The 13,704-nt window shown below is 37.9% G+C and overlaps 1 protein-coding gene across 3 annotated transcripts in view; it reads right to left on the reverse strand.

The window, feature by feature from the left end:
* The window catches only part of Col4a6 (collagen type IV alpha 6 chain), a 381,091-nt gene that overhangs the window by 75,751 nt on the left and 291,636 nt on the right, over positions 1–13,704 (reverse strand). For all 3 annotated transcript variants that reach the window (XM_013150206.3, XM_013150205.3, XM_063246264.1), the window contains 3 exons: positions 8,838–8,972; positions 7,661–7,705; positions 799–915 (listed from right to left, as the gene is read on the reverse strand). In XM_013150206.3, the coding sequence (XP_013005660.1) occupies positions 799–915; positions 7,661–7,705; positions 8,838–8,972 (297 nt within the window). The remainder of the gene's footprint in view (positions 1–798; positions 916–7,660; positions 7,706–8,837; positions 8,973–13,704) is intronic.

Raw genomic sequence — 13,704 nt, forward strand, 5'->3', positions numbered from 1 at the left:
TTTCTTTAAATAAATAAAATATTAAAAAATAAAATCAGCCTTGCAAGGATATAATATCTACTACAGGCTAGTGTAGATACTTTAGACCCAAATAGCTGACCTGATCTAGATGAATGGAATGAAATTAAGGTGGTTATACTCACATCTAATAAATATCTTATCAACCTTATAATCAAGGTTATGATGAGAGGTAAACTTGAGTGTAATATTTTTCAAACTCAACAACACTGCTAAATGATTCTTTGATGCTGTGTGTGTGTGTGTGTGTGTGTGTGTGTGTGTGTGTGTTTGTGTGTCTGTGTGAAGGGGAAGGTAGCATCCTGTCACAGTAACATGTCCCCAGTTGTGATCTAGTGATGTCAATGTATATTGCCAAATGTATCCTGAAGAGCAAAATCTCTTCTGGTTAAGAACCACTAGTACAAAATAAGTTTGCCACACTTTTGGTTCTTTTTAAGTGTTTCTGATTCCATACGCACCTTTCCAGTATTTTCCAATATCATCTGATGTAGAGAACTATTAAATAGCCCAAGTGTATGTTTTGCTCTGAAATATACAACACTCTTTTAACAAGATTGCCAATTACAAAGCAGGATTAAAAAAGCAACTCAATGTAGTGTAGTTCTCTTTCTAATTGTTATTCTTTAGACATTTACTATTATGGTGCTGTGAGCACAGATTCCTGTGTTGGACAAAGGACTTGAGAAGCTTAATGATGTTTCCAGAGATACAGAAAGAAGGCACATTTAGAGGAAAACAATGCCATTTAAGTTAATGTGCAAAGATCTGGCAACATACAGGTGGTCCAAGAATCCCAGGGTAGCCATCAGGGCCTGGAAATCCAACAGCTCCTTTAGTTCCATTATAACCATCCAAGCCAGGTGGACCTCGAGGGCCAGGTTGTCCAGGGTAGCCCTGTTAAAATAGAAAAGAAAGGATGGAGTCAACCATAGGAGTGTCATTTAACTGAAAAACACCACAATGAGAAAAGTCAGATATGCTGCTGAGCTGTCTTAGTGTCTCCTACTTTAACTCCATCATATATACTCTCACAGTTTTCCATTTATACTTAGGTATATGTCTCTAATCACAGTTCTAAGACATTCTTCCCAAAGGGATTTATACTTTAATAGGACCCAAGTTGAGACCTAAGAGAGTAAACACAAAGAGAAGGGATATACTGGATGCTATAACTTCACATTCCCTAGGAACATAGATATGCTAAAATAAAGCTCAGCTGTCTACTGGCTGAACTACTACCAACATGGAGTCACGCCAGGTGTGGGATTCCCTAGACTGGACAGTCATGGAGTGTCTGGTATGATTTTCTGTACTGAAAACTTTGCATGGGAACTGATGCTAGGTTTTGAGCAACAGAGCAGAAGTAGCTCCCATACATCTCATATCCTGAAAGCTTTTTGGTCAAAAATAAGCAAGCCCTGCATGAACCACACTTTCAACCTCAGTTTGTCACAATCACATGATATATTACTGTTTGTGTTGTAGAACTGTTATCTCCTCTTTTCCATACTCAATACTGAGGCAGTTGTTTTGCTGGGAATAAGTATTTTCATACAGCTTATTAATAAATTGTACATATATTCAATAAATTACCAGAGTGGGGCTTTCTTTGTAAATAGGCTTCCCTTTTTGTAGAGAATACAACTTTTTAAATTTATCAAGAGCCAGCTGTGTGTTGGGCATTGAGCAAAGAAGCAACCTGAAATATCAGAAATTTGGGTGGATCAATGAAAGGTAGATTTTTACCTCCCCTTAAACACTTTCAAAAGCAAAGTATATACTTAATGATTTGAGGAAAATATGTCATATATTCGAAAATTAATTTTTCAAGTCACTTGTAATCCTTTATTATCCACAGAAATAAACAATTCACAAGTTTTAAATTGAACATTATGGGCCAGGAATTTAGTTCGAGGCATATGCACCTGCCTAGCAAGTGAGAGGTCATGATTTCTATCCCCGGTGCCAATCAATCAATCAATCAATTAAACATCATATACCATTCCACTTGGTACCACCCAAAATGTAATCTTCCTTTCTCTAACATATCCACCTTGCATACACTACCTGCCCATTAGTTAGTAGCAATCTCATTAATCAGACTTATTCTCAAAGTGGTATCACACTGCTTGTGTTCCAATAATGTTTATTTTACTTGATAATGATCTTAGAGAAATGAGAAATGAGTAATGATTATGGCAATTCAGATATACCAAAAGGAAGCTGTGAAATGCTTCCTTTAAGTGAAAAGATGAATATTCTCTAGTTAACATACAGAGAAAATATATCACATACTTTGGTTGATAATATCTGTGCTGTCATTATTTATATCTAATGTCTCCCCAAAGCCTCATGTGCTAATAGATGGAGCTTTTTAGAAGTAATTGCATCATGGGGTCATAGTACCCATCAGTGGTTTAGTACACTCATGAGTTTATAGCTAAATGTGATGCTGACAGATGAAGCTTGGTTGGAGGAGGCTACAAAGAAGATCCCCAAAACTTCACCAAAAGACTTCTAGATGTAACAACCAAATTCAGTAACTTAGCAGGATAAAAAGTCATCACTCAAAAATCAATAGCATTCCTGAACACAAATAAAAAACTCACTATGAAAAAAATGAAGGAAAGAACAACTTTCAAAATAACATCAAGAAAAATGAAACATTTAGGAATCAAACTAATAAAGGAGGTACAATACCCTTACATTGAAAACTATAGTATTCTGAAAAAGGAGATCAAAGAGGGCATCAAACAATGGAGAGATATCTTCTGTTCTTGTGTAAGCAGAAAAAAATATTGCAAAAATGTTTGTACTTCCAAAATTGATATACAGATTGAATGCAGTCCCAGTCCAAACACCAATAGCATACCTCACAGAAATACAGAAAATATTCCTAAAATTCATTTGGAACTAGAAGAGACTTAGAATACCAAAAACAATTCTGGGCTACAAAGGCAAGATATCACGTTCTCTGACTTGAAAATATACTACAAAGTGACTGTGATAAAACAACATGGTACTTCCAAAAAAAAAAAAAAATAGACCCAAGGATCAGTGGAACAGACAAGAAGATGCAGAAACAACTCCAAACCTATTCAACCACCTTACTGAATAAATGTTAGTCTCTTTAAGAAATAGTGATGGAACTATACTACTAAATTTTGGTATTCCATCATGCAGAATACTTTGTGCTGTCATTGTTTTATTGCCTATTCATTTTTATGCTTTGACTTTGTAACTTGAACAACTACTTCTAACGTAAAAATATGTAATATGTCAACTAATGATGATTTCTTAATTTTTTTGGAATTCTGTATCATTTCTTCTCTTTTTGTTTTGCTCATTTTTTAAATTAAAAAAGTGAAATGGTGCTGGGAAACCTGGTTTTCCACATAGGGAGGATTAAGTCTAGACCCATATTTCACACCATGCTGTAAGTTAAAACCAAAATATATCAAAGATCTAAATATTAAAAAAGAAATACTAAATATTCTGGAAGATAGAATAAGTGGAATTCTTTTTTTAAAAAATTAAGTTTATTGGTACATTTTAGGTACACATAATGATCAGATCCATTAGAAGGAATTTGTACCTGTACATGATATACCTTAATTCTTTTTCCCATTTCCCTTTGCACCCTTCAATTCTTCCTTATGTACAAAAGCTTTGTTTCCATTTCAATTTCTCTTTTCATCATTTTTTCCTTCTCACTTCCTTTCTTTTCCCTTCTTCCCTCTTTAGCTCCCCTCTTGAAGATATAGTTGTAGGAAAGATTTTATGAAAAGAACCATGATTTGATGGCACAGGAAATATTACAAAGAATGAACAACTGAGATTTTATCAAAAAGCTTCTGTACAGCAAAATAATCCATCAACAGAGTGATGAGATGACTCACAGAATGGAAAAAAAATTTACAAAGTACTAACATGTAGAATAAATAAAAATAATCAAAAATCAGATTCCCCAAATTAAAGGCATAATCCAGAAATGAGCATCTGAAGTAAATGCATGTTTCTCAGATGAAGAAGTACCAACAACAAAGAAATATATGAAAAATGTTCAACTTCAGTGGCAATTTCAGAAATGCAAATTAAAACAACATGAGATTCCATTTCACTTCAGAAACAATAGCTATCATACAGGAACTACTAACAAATGTTGGGAAGGCTGTGGAGAAAAAGAAACTCTTCTCTTTTGTTGATGGTAGTATAAATTGGTATAACAAATATGGAAATAAGCATGGAGATTCCTCAAAAAACTAAAATTAGGTATTCCACTTGACTCAACTATTGCCCTTCTTGAAATCATCCTAAAATACCTAATAGTGTCATACCATACACCCATGTTTTTAGCCACACAACTTATAATAACTAAATCTTGGAAACAGCCTAGATGCCCATCAACAGATGAATGTATGAAGAAGATTTATTTTTATACACAATTTAGTACTACTGTGTCATAAAGAAGGATAAACCTGAGACATTATTACATAAAGGAATGTACCTTGAGACCATACTTTTAAGTGAAACAAATTGACACATATGCTTAAATATATATTATTCCTCTTGTATGAGAATCTGAAAGTATAAATAAGGATGAAGATAGATATTGGGGAGTAGGAGAAAATGTTCAGATTGGAAAGGGAACAAGGGATGGAAGAAGGGAACTGGAAGGAAGGGAAAAGTGATAAAAGAGTATTGAAGGAAAAAAATTAAAAAGACAGTTTTGGTAAACAGAGAGAGGAAGAAGAATTTAAAGGAGAGGTATGGATGAGCATAAAAAAGAAAAATCAAGATATATCATACCCATGTACAAATTCATTATAATGAATATGATCATTATGTATATCAAGTGTACCAATAACATTAATTTAAAACAAAATCTTTCCTCCCTTAAATTGTGTGTGTCAGGTATTTTGTATCAGCAACAAGAAAGAAACTAAGACATACAGTAAGAATAAATCTTCTTTGAAATTGTGAAAAAAGAAGAAATTTTTGCTAGTTTGACAGTAAAAACGTAAGCTTCAAAAGTTATGACACAGTGCATTATAAGTGCTTCTTTAAGGTAGAAAAGGCATTAAATTATGGTTGCCTAGATTGTATGCATGGTTTCAGGCATTCACTAGAGTTCTTGATATGTATTCCAGATCAATAAGGAGGGTTATTGTGTTACAGGAAATAACCTTTAGCAAAATTCTTAGGGATAAAATGCTCCATAGAGTTCTATTTCATTTTTTTGTTGTTATTGCAGTTGTAGGAAGTAGACAGTTTGTCAATACAAAAGTGCAAGCCTAGGCTACTGGACTTATGGATTACTAAATCCAAAGGAACTGTCAGGATTTGTCTTTGCAATAAACTCCCTATAATCTGTGTCTCTGCAAACCCAAGAGATGATTTTTAGCTGTACTTTAGAAACTGATGCAGCTCATTAGAGTCTTCATCTTTATAACCACCTGGGATAGTTACTCTTCTTTGCTCTAATGATTCCCATATCTGTGTCCTTAGTGACTAACCTCTATGGACAGTACCAATCAGACTCCTTTTCCCTCTGTCTTCCAGTTGTATTTGAGCACAGGCTGGAAACTGGAGCATGAGAAAGGGCACAGTTTATTTCACTCAGGGTTTGTCTCTTTCCCAACATTTGTTGGTAACAGTCAAGTTTCTCTATAGTCTTAGCCTTTGCTGGACAACAGCGATTCCACAGCTACAGATTTCCAGTATTCTATATTTTAACTTTTTGACTATCCACTGTTGTTTCCTGTCATTCTGCTCACAGCCTTTAAATGTACTATTCATTAAACCTATTTAATTAAAGTCTTTAGATGCAATACTTGTTTTCTATTGGGATCATAGCTACCACTCTAAAATATGCTTAGGCAAACTTTCTAGGTGTTGTTTTTCTCTCAGCTGGTAGCAGGGATAAACCAAGGTAAGACAACAGGCAGACCCACTGCCAAGGGTTTTCCTTACTCTTAGGACTTCGGTGTCTCACAGAACCCAGGGAAAGGGATGGGAGTGTTTACTGGCAGCAGCAAGCTCATTTGGAAGAGTCCAAAGAGCTACAACTTTTTCTTCCAAAGGATGAAACTCCTAAGAGAAGTGATCAATTTCTTCAAGCTCTAGAGCTGTCTTGGCTGTAAGTTGAAAGCAGAGAAGCTCACCTGGACTGTGATGTGGAGTGGGGTGGGAGGTTCAAGTTTGGATTTGGCAACAAGGATCTCATAAGATGTACTTCCTTATAGCTTCCCTTACAAACAGACTGCAGGAGGTTAGATATTAACATTGCAGGCTCTAAATCACCCATTCATCTCTGGTGACAGTAGTAGGAATGGCAGAGGCTGCCTCCAGTTTGCGTTTGTCTCTCCTCCTGGTTCTCAGAAGTGTCACACTTCATTAATTTTATTTTCCTACTAACCTAATTCTGGGCATTTTCAGACTTTAGTTGAATGCAATGTAGAAATATAAAGGGTGACCTGCTGATACATATAGCAAACGGAAATGAGCCTTCTAGTCTCCAAATCCACAAATGACTAATCAATTCTGGAAGAAATAGATCAAGTGATAACATCGTTGAGGAAAGAGTTTTATGCTTCTTCTGTGTCCGCATAGAGTGTTGGCACATAGTAGGTGGTCAAGAATTATCTATAGATTGGAACTCTCTTCCTTTATACTAAATGGTTATGTAGCATAACACAAAAAGTATTTTATCCTAGGGTTTCCCAAACTGTGCTTTCATAAGGGCCAGAAGAAACTCTTAGAGATTGTTGTAAGAATAAAGGTGGACTCTAGGGCCTCCCTCAAATGGACAAGCTGCATTCTCTTCTATATGTTGATCTTCCGTACAAGAGTGTGGTCTTCCTTAAGCACGATAGAAAACTACTGTTACAGACAAATATGTTCAGCCTATGGATTAAATATAGAGAGAAGTGGCAAACGACAGAATTAAAAATAGTAAGTGCCACATAAAAGCAGGTGAAGCTCCAGCAGTGGGCTTATTTGTGGGATAGCACGAAAGTGGAGAAAGTAAGGAATTAGGCTGGATGAAATAGGAAAAGGAGATATCCAAAAGCTCCACATCTCCACTTATCTCCAACAGAGCAGGGGCGACAGGATGAAGGAAAGAGGCTGCCTCTAAGTGATCTTTGGACTGGTCACTTTGTAAAACCTAAAGAGAAATTTACTCTGAAATGATATAAGGCTAAAGAGAACAAAGTATTGAAACAAAATGTACCAAGTTATCCTGAAGGATTTTTCTATCTAATTTTGTGTTTCTTAATTTTTGTATAATGAACAGTTATATTCTTTTATGTGGCTATCTTTCTACATCTTAGAACCAGCCCCTCACCTACAATCAAAGGCCCCCCTCAACCCATAAAATCTAATTTATTTGGCTAAGATATCAATGGTTTTTCATGGACACATATGGTCCTCTACCACACAACCATTTGACTTAGGTTGCCTGTACCTGAATCTAAGGATAAATATGTGACTACTGCCTTCAAACCACACCACACATATCTTACTACTGGACCCTAAGCATGCTTTCATGAGAAAGGATGTCACTAAGGCCACGTGACTGAGTTATTAGGAAGAATCTAGAGAGTGATATTAAAAACACTTCTGTGGATATACTCACCGGAATCCCATCAATGCCAAGAAAGCCAGGAACTCCCATGGGACCCTAAAAAAGAATAGGAATAGAAGTGTAAGATATATCTAGTTGGCGGTCATTAAATTTGATCAGCTTATGTAGTTGAAAGACCTGAGTTGTTAAGAAGAGTTTTGTATCTTCCCCTTGGGTATTGTATGTTCTGAGACCAGTTCTTTGGCAGAATAATGTAAGTCCTAAAATTAAGGCACAATATTGCATTGACATTTGGAGAAAACTAGGAGGATTATAAATAACCTAACCATAAATTTCCTCTTCACTCTGCTCCTTCAGATAAGGTCTTTTAGCCAAATAACTCTGCTTACCAAATGGAACAGGAATAGTTTTTGCTTGTCCCTAAATAGCTGTTTTAGTTCCCTATGGAACATTGAATTACTCACAAAGACAGACCACATCTACCTTCAGGAGCCACAAGCATTCTACAATCCTGACACCAAAAAGTATGCATCCCATAGCCTCTTAATTCACTGTGTTTCTGAGTGCAACCTCTGTGTGACCTTACATGTGTGCAGAGCACACATGTAAAGTCTGAACTCTGAACAGGTCTCTGAACTGTGAGTATAACCGGTTACTAATATACTACTATCAACTTCATCTGTCCAGTGTTAGGGATTGTGTGATAATGGGTTATCCCCGTTACCCTAGAATGAGAATCTCTCCTTCACCAATAAGGTTAACAGAAAGTGATTAAAATAAGGAAGGAATATAAACTGAGCTGCTAAACTCAGCTGGCTAGCAACCACCATTACATATCACTTTCTTTTCTGGAGCTCTTTCCATATATTTGTAGTCCAGATTGCTTTCAAACACTCTGACCTCTTGCTTCTCAGTCTCTTTTCTTGGATTCTTAATTTCTACTGCTTAGCCCACTGTGATTCTGATTATGTCCCACTCAAAGTCACATGATTTCTCACCACAGGGGACCTACTCATCTGGAAAGTAGTTAATACATTTTTTTTACAGTCTGCTTGACAGCAAAGTCTCATGAGATATGGAGATTCTCTCTTATCAAAGTAGGTAGCATAGTACTAACGTATTCAGAAACAATATGGTTTTCATAAATAAGTAGAATTGAGATCAACAGTTTTTGACTCTCATACATGCAGGCATGTACTACAGAAAAACCAAGCCGTGATGATCTTACCTTATCACCTTTTGTGCCATATGGACCTGGAGGGCCTGGAAATCCCTTTTCTCCTTTCAACCCTGATAAACCAGTAGGTCCAACAAATCCTTCACGACCAGTGGGACCTTGAATTCCAATTGGTCCTGGTCTCCCCTAAGATAGACAAAAGAGTATATAATTAGCCAATAGAAGGTTTAACATCAACACTTTCCATTTTCCCATGCACAAAGAACACTGTCACCACTTCACTAAATAATTTTGGCTTAGACACTGTGAGGCATGCCAAAGTTCCAGACATGGATCAGAAAAGCTATTTTAGGGACTGCTAAGCTTATTTGGATAGAACATATTTTATAAGCACATTTAATAAGATTCATGTGCACCAAGATCCTTCAACTTTGTACTTCTTAGGAGATTAGTTATTCAGGCTGGATAATATTGTCCTCTCTTAAGTTAATGCCAGGTCATTCATCAGATTGTCAAAACAGTAAAAGAAGAGAATTCTGGAGAACATTGTGACATTTTATAAATCCAAATGGCCAACCACATGCTTGCAGTGAAGGTTGGAAATGACTGTGCTTAAAGAATATGGCCCCAGGAGGCCAGAGAGGGGAAAACTCATGAGCTTATCAACTTGTCAAAATTAATCTGTGTTGACTAATATCAGAACTCCATCACTGTATCAGGCAACATACAGGGAGCACACACACACACAGACAGACAAACAGACACAGACACACACACACACACACACACACTTGTACACACAGTAATTGTTTACTTGCTCTTTCTTCCTATATATGACCCATTTGTATAGTGTTGAATGTGCAAAATACAAGTGGCCTGAGAAATCTATTTAAGTATCAATTATGGAGGCAAGAGGGAGAGGCCTGGGGAGTTTGAATGCCCTGGATATAAAATGTCTGTAACAATTAGTCTGAGAGTTCAGGCTGACATTTTAAAGCAGACTGCGACTGAGAATTAACCTCAGTGGGTGAAACACAGGCAGGGTGGACTATCATTTAGAACAAATCCCAGTAGGGGCTGAATTTTCTTGGCAGAAAAGTGAAAACCATTACTAATGTACATTACCTCTCAGAGAACACAACACCATATGAGACAGAAAGCTTATTTTCATAAATGCTTCCCATCTCCACCTCCTGGCCTTTTTACTGACTATCTGTAATTGCCTACAAATCTGTGAAAAGCTCTGAAAAAGTCCATTAAACATGCCCTGTACTATTCATATAAAGGTTCACTTTTTAAAGGGGCAAAATAGGACAGATGCCTTATACAGTGGCTAAAGTTGTATATTAAAGATCCACGTGGGCACTAATTGCGCTGGCCTTTTGGAATATAATTTTCAATGAAGAATCAAGTTTATGAAGACCTAGAACTCTTGAAAAGAAGTAAAAGACATTCTTCCCATGCCTTTTACAAATAATGCTAGACTGCAAACTGTTTAATAGACTTACTTCTGTGAAAGATGGGGGCAAGGGGTAAGCATTTGACTTTTAGACTGCTGTCTCTCACTGTTGGAATTTTTCTTACAACAATTTGATTATGTAATGTTCTTGTAATTTACAAAAAATCAATATATGTGTATCTATATGTTTAGTGTGTGTGTGTGGTGTGTGTGTGTGTGTGTGTGTGTGTGTGTGTGTGTGTAGACTAAAGAGAAAAAGAACATACTTTCAAAAAGGGTTGTGTTGAGGATGAGTGAGGAAGTAAAACATGTGGGCCTACTTTTGAAGACTTATACACAAGTCATAACAAACAGCACAAATCTGTAACAGACTATAAGCACTGCAAGAATACAGAGGCAGAGCTGGCCATGAAGGTCTGCAGAATGGTTACACTGGACCTGTGTTGGGGGGGAGTCATGGGCTGCATAAGCCCTAGTTGAAGTGGGCATAGGGAGTGGGGCAGGCAGTTGAAGAAGTATGTGTAGGTCTAGAGAACCAGCTGGGAGGAAAGCAGTATTCAGGACTAAAAGCATCAAGAATCATTCAGGAGAACATGTATGTCTCAACTGAAGACAAGGCCAGTGTGCCTGAGGCTGGAACATGGGAGGCAAGTAAGGACCAGCTGCTGAGGAGAAGAACATTGTTTGGTGGGGGGACAGGGGCAAGATGGGCCTGCTGAGGTGATATTATTACTAGGAGAGAAGATTCAGTTGGGTCATTAAATGCTTAATCTAAATCTGAGCTCTGGAAAATAGCTTTCCCACATCAAGAGCGGGGAGAAGGAAAGCGTGATAAACCATTGAGCAGCTGCTGAGAAAGTGGGTTGTGAGCCGGTCTAATTTCCATCCTGCTCACACCACTAGAGGAAACTGAGCAGTACCCAACATGGGCACAAAAGGTGCACATTCCACCTCTGTTCCTTTGCCTTTGTAAACAAAAGCTCAGCATTAAGTATAAGCAAAGAAACATAGGCATGAGGTTATTCTAAGGTTGGACTGAACATATCTCTGACTTCACCCAGAAAAGGCCTGCTTCCTTTCCTTTGGCTGGGTGGGCACACTAAATTTGCTGTCTTTGTTCCAGCCAGAAAACTGAAAATAAGTCCCTTAAAGAACTCATGAATTTTTTAAAAAAATCAACTCTTTTTCCAAATGGGGTATTTACAAAAGCACCCCTCAAAGAAACATGGTGTTTTGGGGCTGGGTTCAGGTGTTTGGACTGGTGATCACTTCAGTAGCCCATCTCGAAACCTCTCACTCAGACTGGATTCAGGGAAGAAGCAGGGAATGGAACATGGACTATCTTGAGGCTTCCAGGGGTGCTGCTAGTCTTGATCTGCCTAGTCATCATAGTTCCAGGGCCTTCTACAACCTGCATTTAGAGAATATCAGACAAGGAGCTTCCCCATCCACTGTCCTTTTATACTGTGGTATAGAGTACCATTAGGAGGTCACGAAAAAGAAAAGGAGGGAGATATTTCTTTTGTGGGCTGCTTTGTCACTTATGTCAATATATGATTACTTTGTGCTTATAGCCACATGGTCATTTTACTCATTTCTAATATACACGGTTTACTTCTTAGTACCCAGTGTTCTCATGAAGCTTAGTACTATAATAAATCAGAGAACTGGATTTTTTGCTCCGGAGACTCTGTAGGCGACACTTTTGATAATCACCAGCAGAGGTCAGTGTAAGAACATAGTGGCTACAGATAAACAGGTGGGTGGGTGGGCCTCTTCCACTACAAAGAAAAAGAAATCAAATCAGTGTCAGAGAAGTGACAAAATGTTCGAGCAGAAAAGGCCCTTACGGACTATTCAATCCTGGATTTATTTTATACATAGGGGAGGAAGCTGAAAGAACACTAGGGTCACACAGATAGTAGAAATGGTGTGGGACTCAAACCAGACTGTCTGCTACCAGTGAATGGCTCTTACACTGTTTGCCAAAGGGAGATTTCCAAAGGGAGCCTTAAGGCTACCTTTCCTACCTCCTGGATGGTCCCTATCAGTACTCTGTGGCAGCCAGATGCTCACACATTATTTCTCTCTTTCTAACCCTGATCATTTCACAGAACTAATCCGAAACATCATCACTGTTGGGACTGCTAGCAGAATTTCAATAGCCTTGGAGCAATGCCCTGCCCTGATGCATATCATTTATTTTGGCAAACAGATCCAGACAGGGCAGAAGGGACTCCTCCAAGTCTCTCCAATAAGCTTTCCTACCTCCATCTGCTCAGGATTTTAAAAGTGCACATCAGGGTCTATTTCTCAAGGGAAAGGGTTGCAAGTTGTGTTTAAGGCCGGGGATTACAAGTCCACAACTGCGGCCCAGGCTGGCTGCCTCCTGCTGACTACGATGCACTAGGGTCAATGTGGCATTTAAGGTCACTTTTAATCAGATCTAGACACTGGGGTAATAGAAACAGAGCTTTCCATAAAGTACAGACATGAAGAAATACTATCTCAAAATCTTAGGACCACATGCTCCAGACTGGTAGGACTGTGAAAATGATGAAGGGAGCTAACTTTTCACAGTCCCATCTTCTTTCTTTTATTTCTTTTCAGTGTTATCCTCCTGTAAAATTAAAATGTGCTCCTAAGTGCCTGAAATTCATTCCCATTGAGGCATAAATGACTTATAACAACTGAGAGCTTTACTTTGTGTAAGAGAATTTGAAATTTAATGGTAAGCAAAGTGTTAAGTTAGGGGATGCACATATTTATGAAGCCGAGAAGAAAGAAGGTTGTTCACAGGCTTTCTTAAGAATCCAGCTGCTATTTCAGAAGGTGGGCTAGCACCAATAGGTACACCTAAATTTGAATCTCCTTCCTGTTGGTTAAGAACTGTATATTTGGGTAACTGACAACCATTCTGAATGTCAAAGGCTGGGATGTAATAGTAAGTTTTACATAGCATTATTGTAGGCATGAAGATAAGTTGATAAATACAAAACACTTGACAGATGAGACAAAAGTATAAGTTTCTTTCCCTCTGAGGTATAATTTATGGTAAAGTGGAGAAATTAGGATTGGCCACCTAAATTTAGGTGGGAGGCACACAGACATGATCAGGGAATCTTCTTTGCGGCAGTGGTGTGTGCCTGGGAATGGAAAAGTATGTCTGCTGGCAACCCACAGCTTTGATAGAGTTGTCATTTTACTCAGAGATGGTACCCAGTTATCCTGGACACTTGGTCTCTCCGTGTGTACCCATTCTCTTAAAAGGACCTCATCTACAAGATGATTACTCCTAAAATCTGAACCATTAGCCCAGATTTCTCTCCTGCGTGTGCCAGATACTTGTAGCAATGGTTTATGAGATGTCTCCACCTAGATTGTCTAAATCCAACATAACCCAAACTGAACTCACTGCCATCTCATAACCCCTTCCTCAAACGAACTCCTTTCTCCTGA

Source organism: Cavia porcellus, unplaced genomic scaffold (genome assembly GCF_034190915.1).
Source record: "Cavia porcellus strain 051 isolate PalLab524CR breed Dunkin Hartley unplaced genomic scaffold, mCavPor4.1 scaffold_3, whole genome shotgun sequence".
Classification (NCBI taxonomy): Eukaryota; Metazoa; Chordata; class Mammalia; order Rodentia; family Caviidae; genus Cavia; species Cavia porcellus.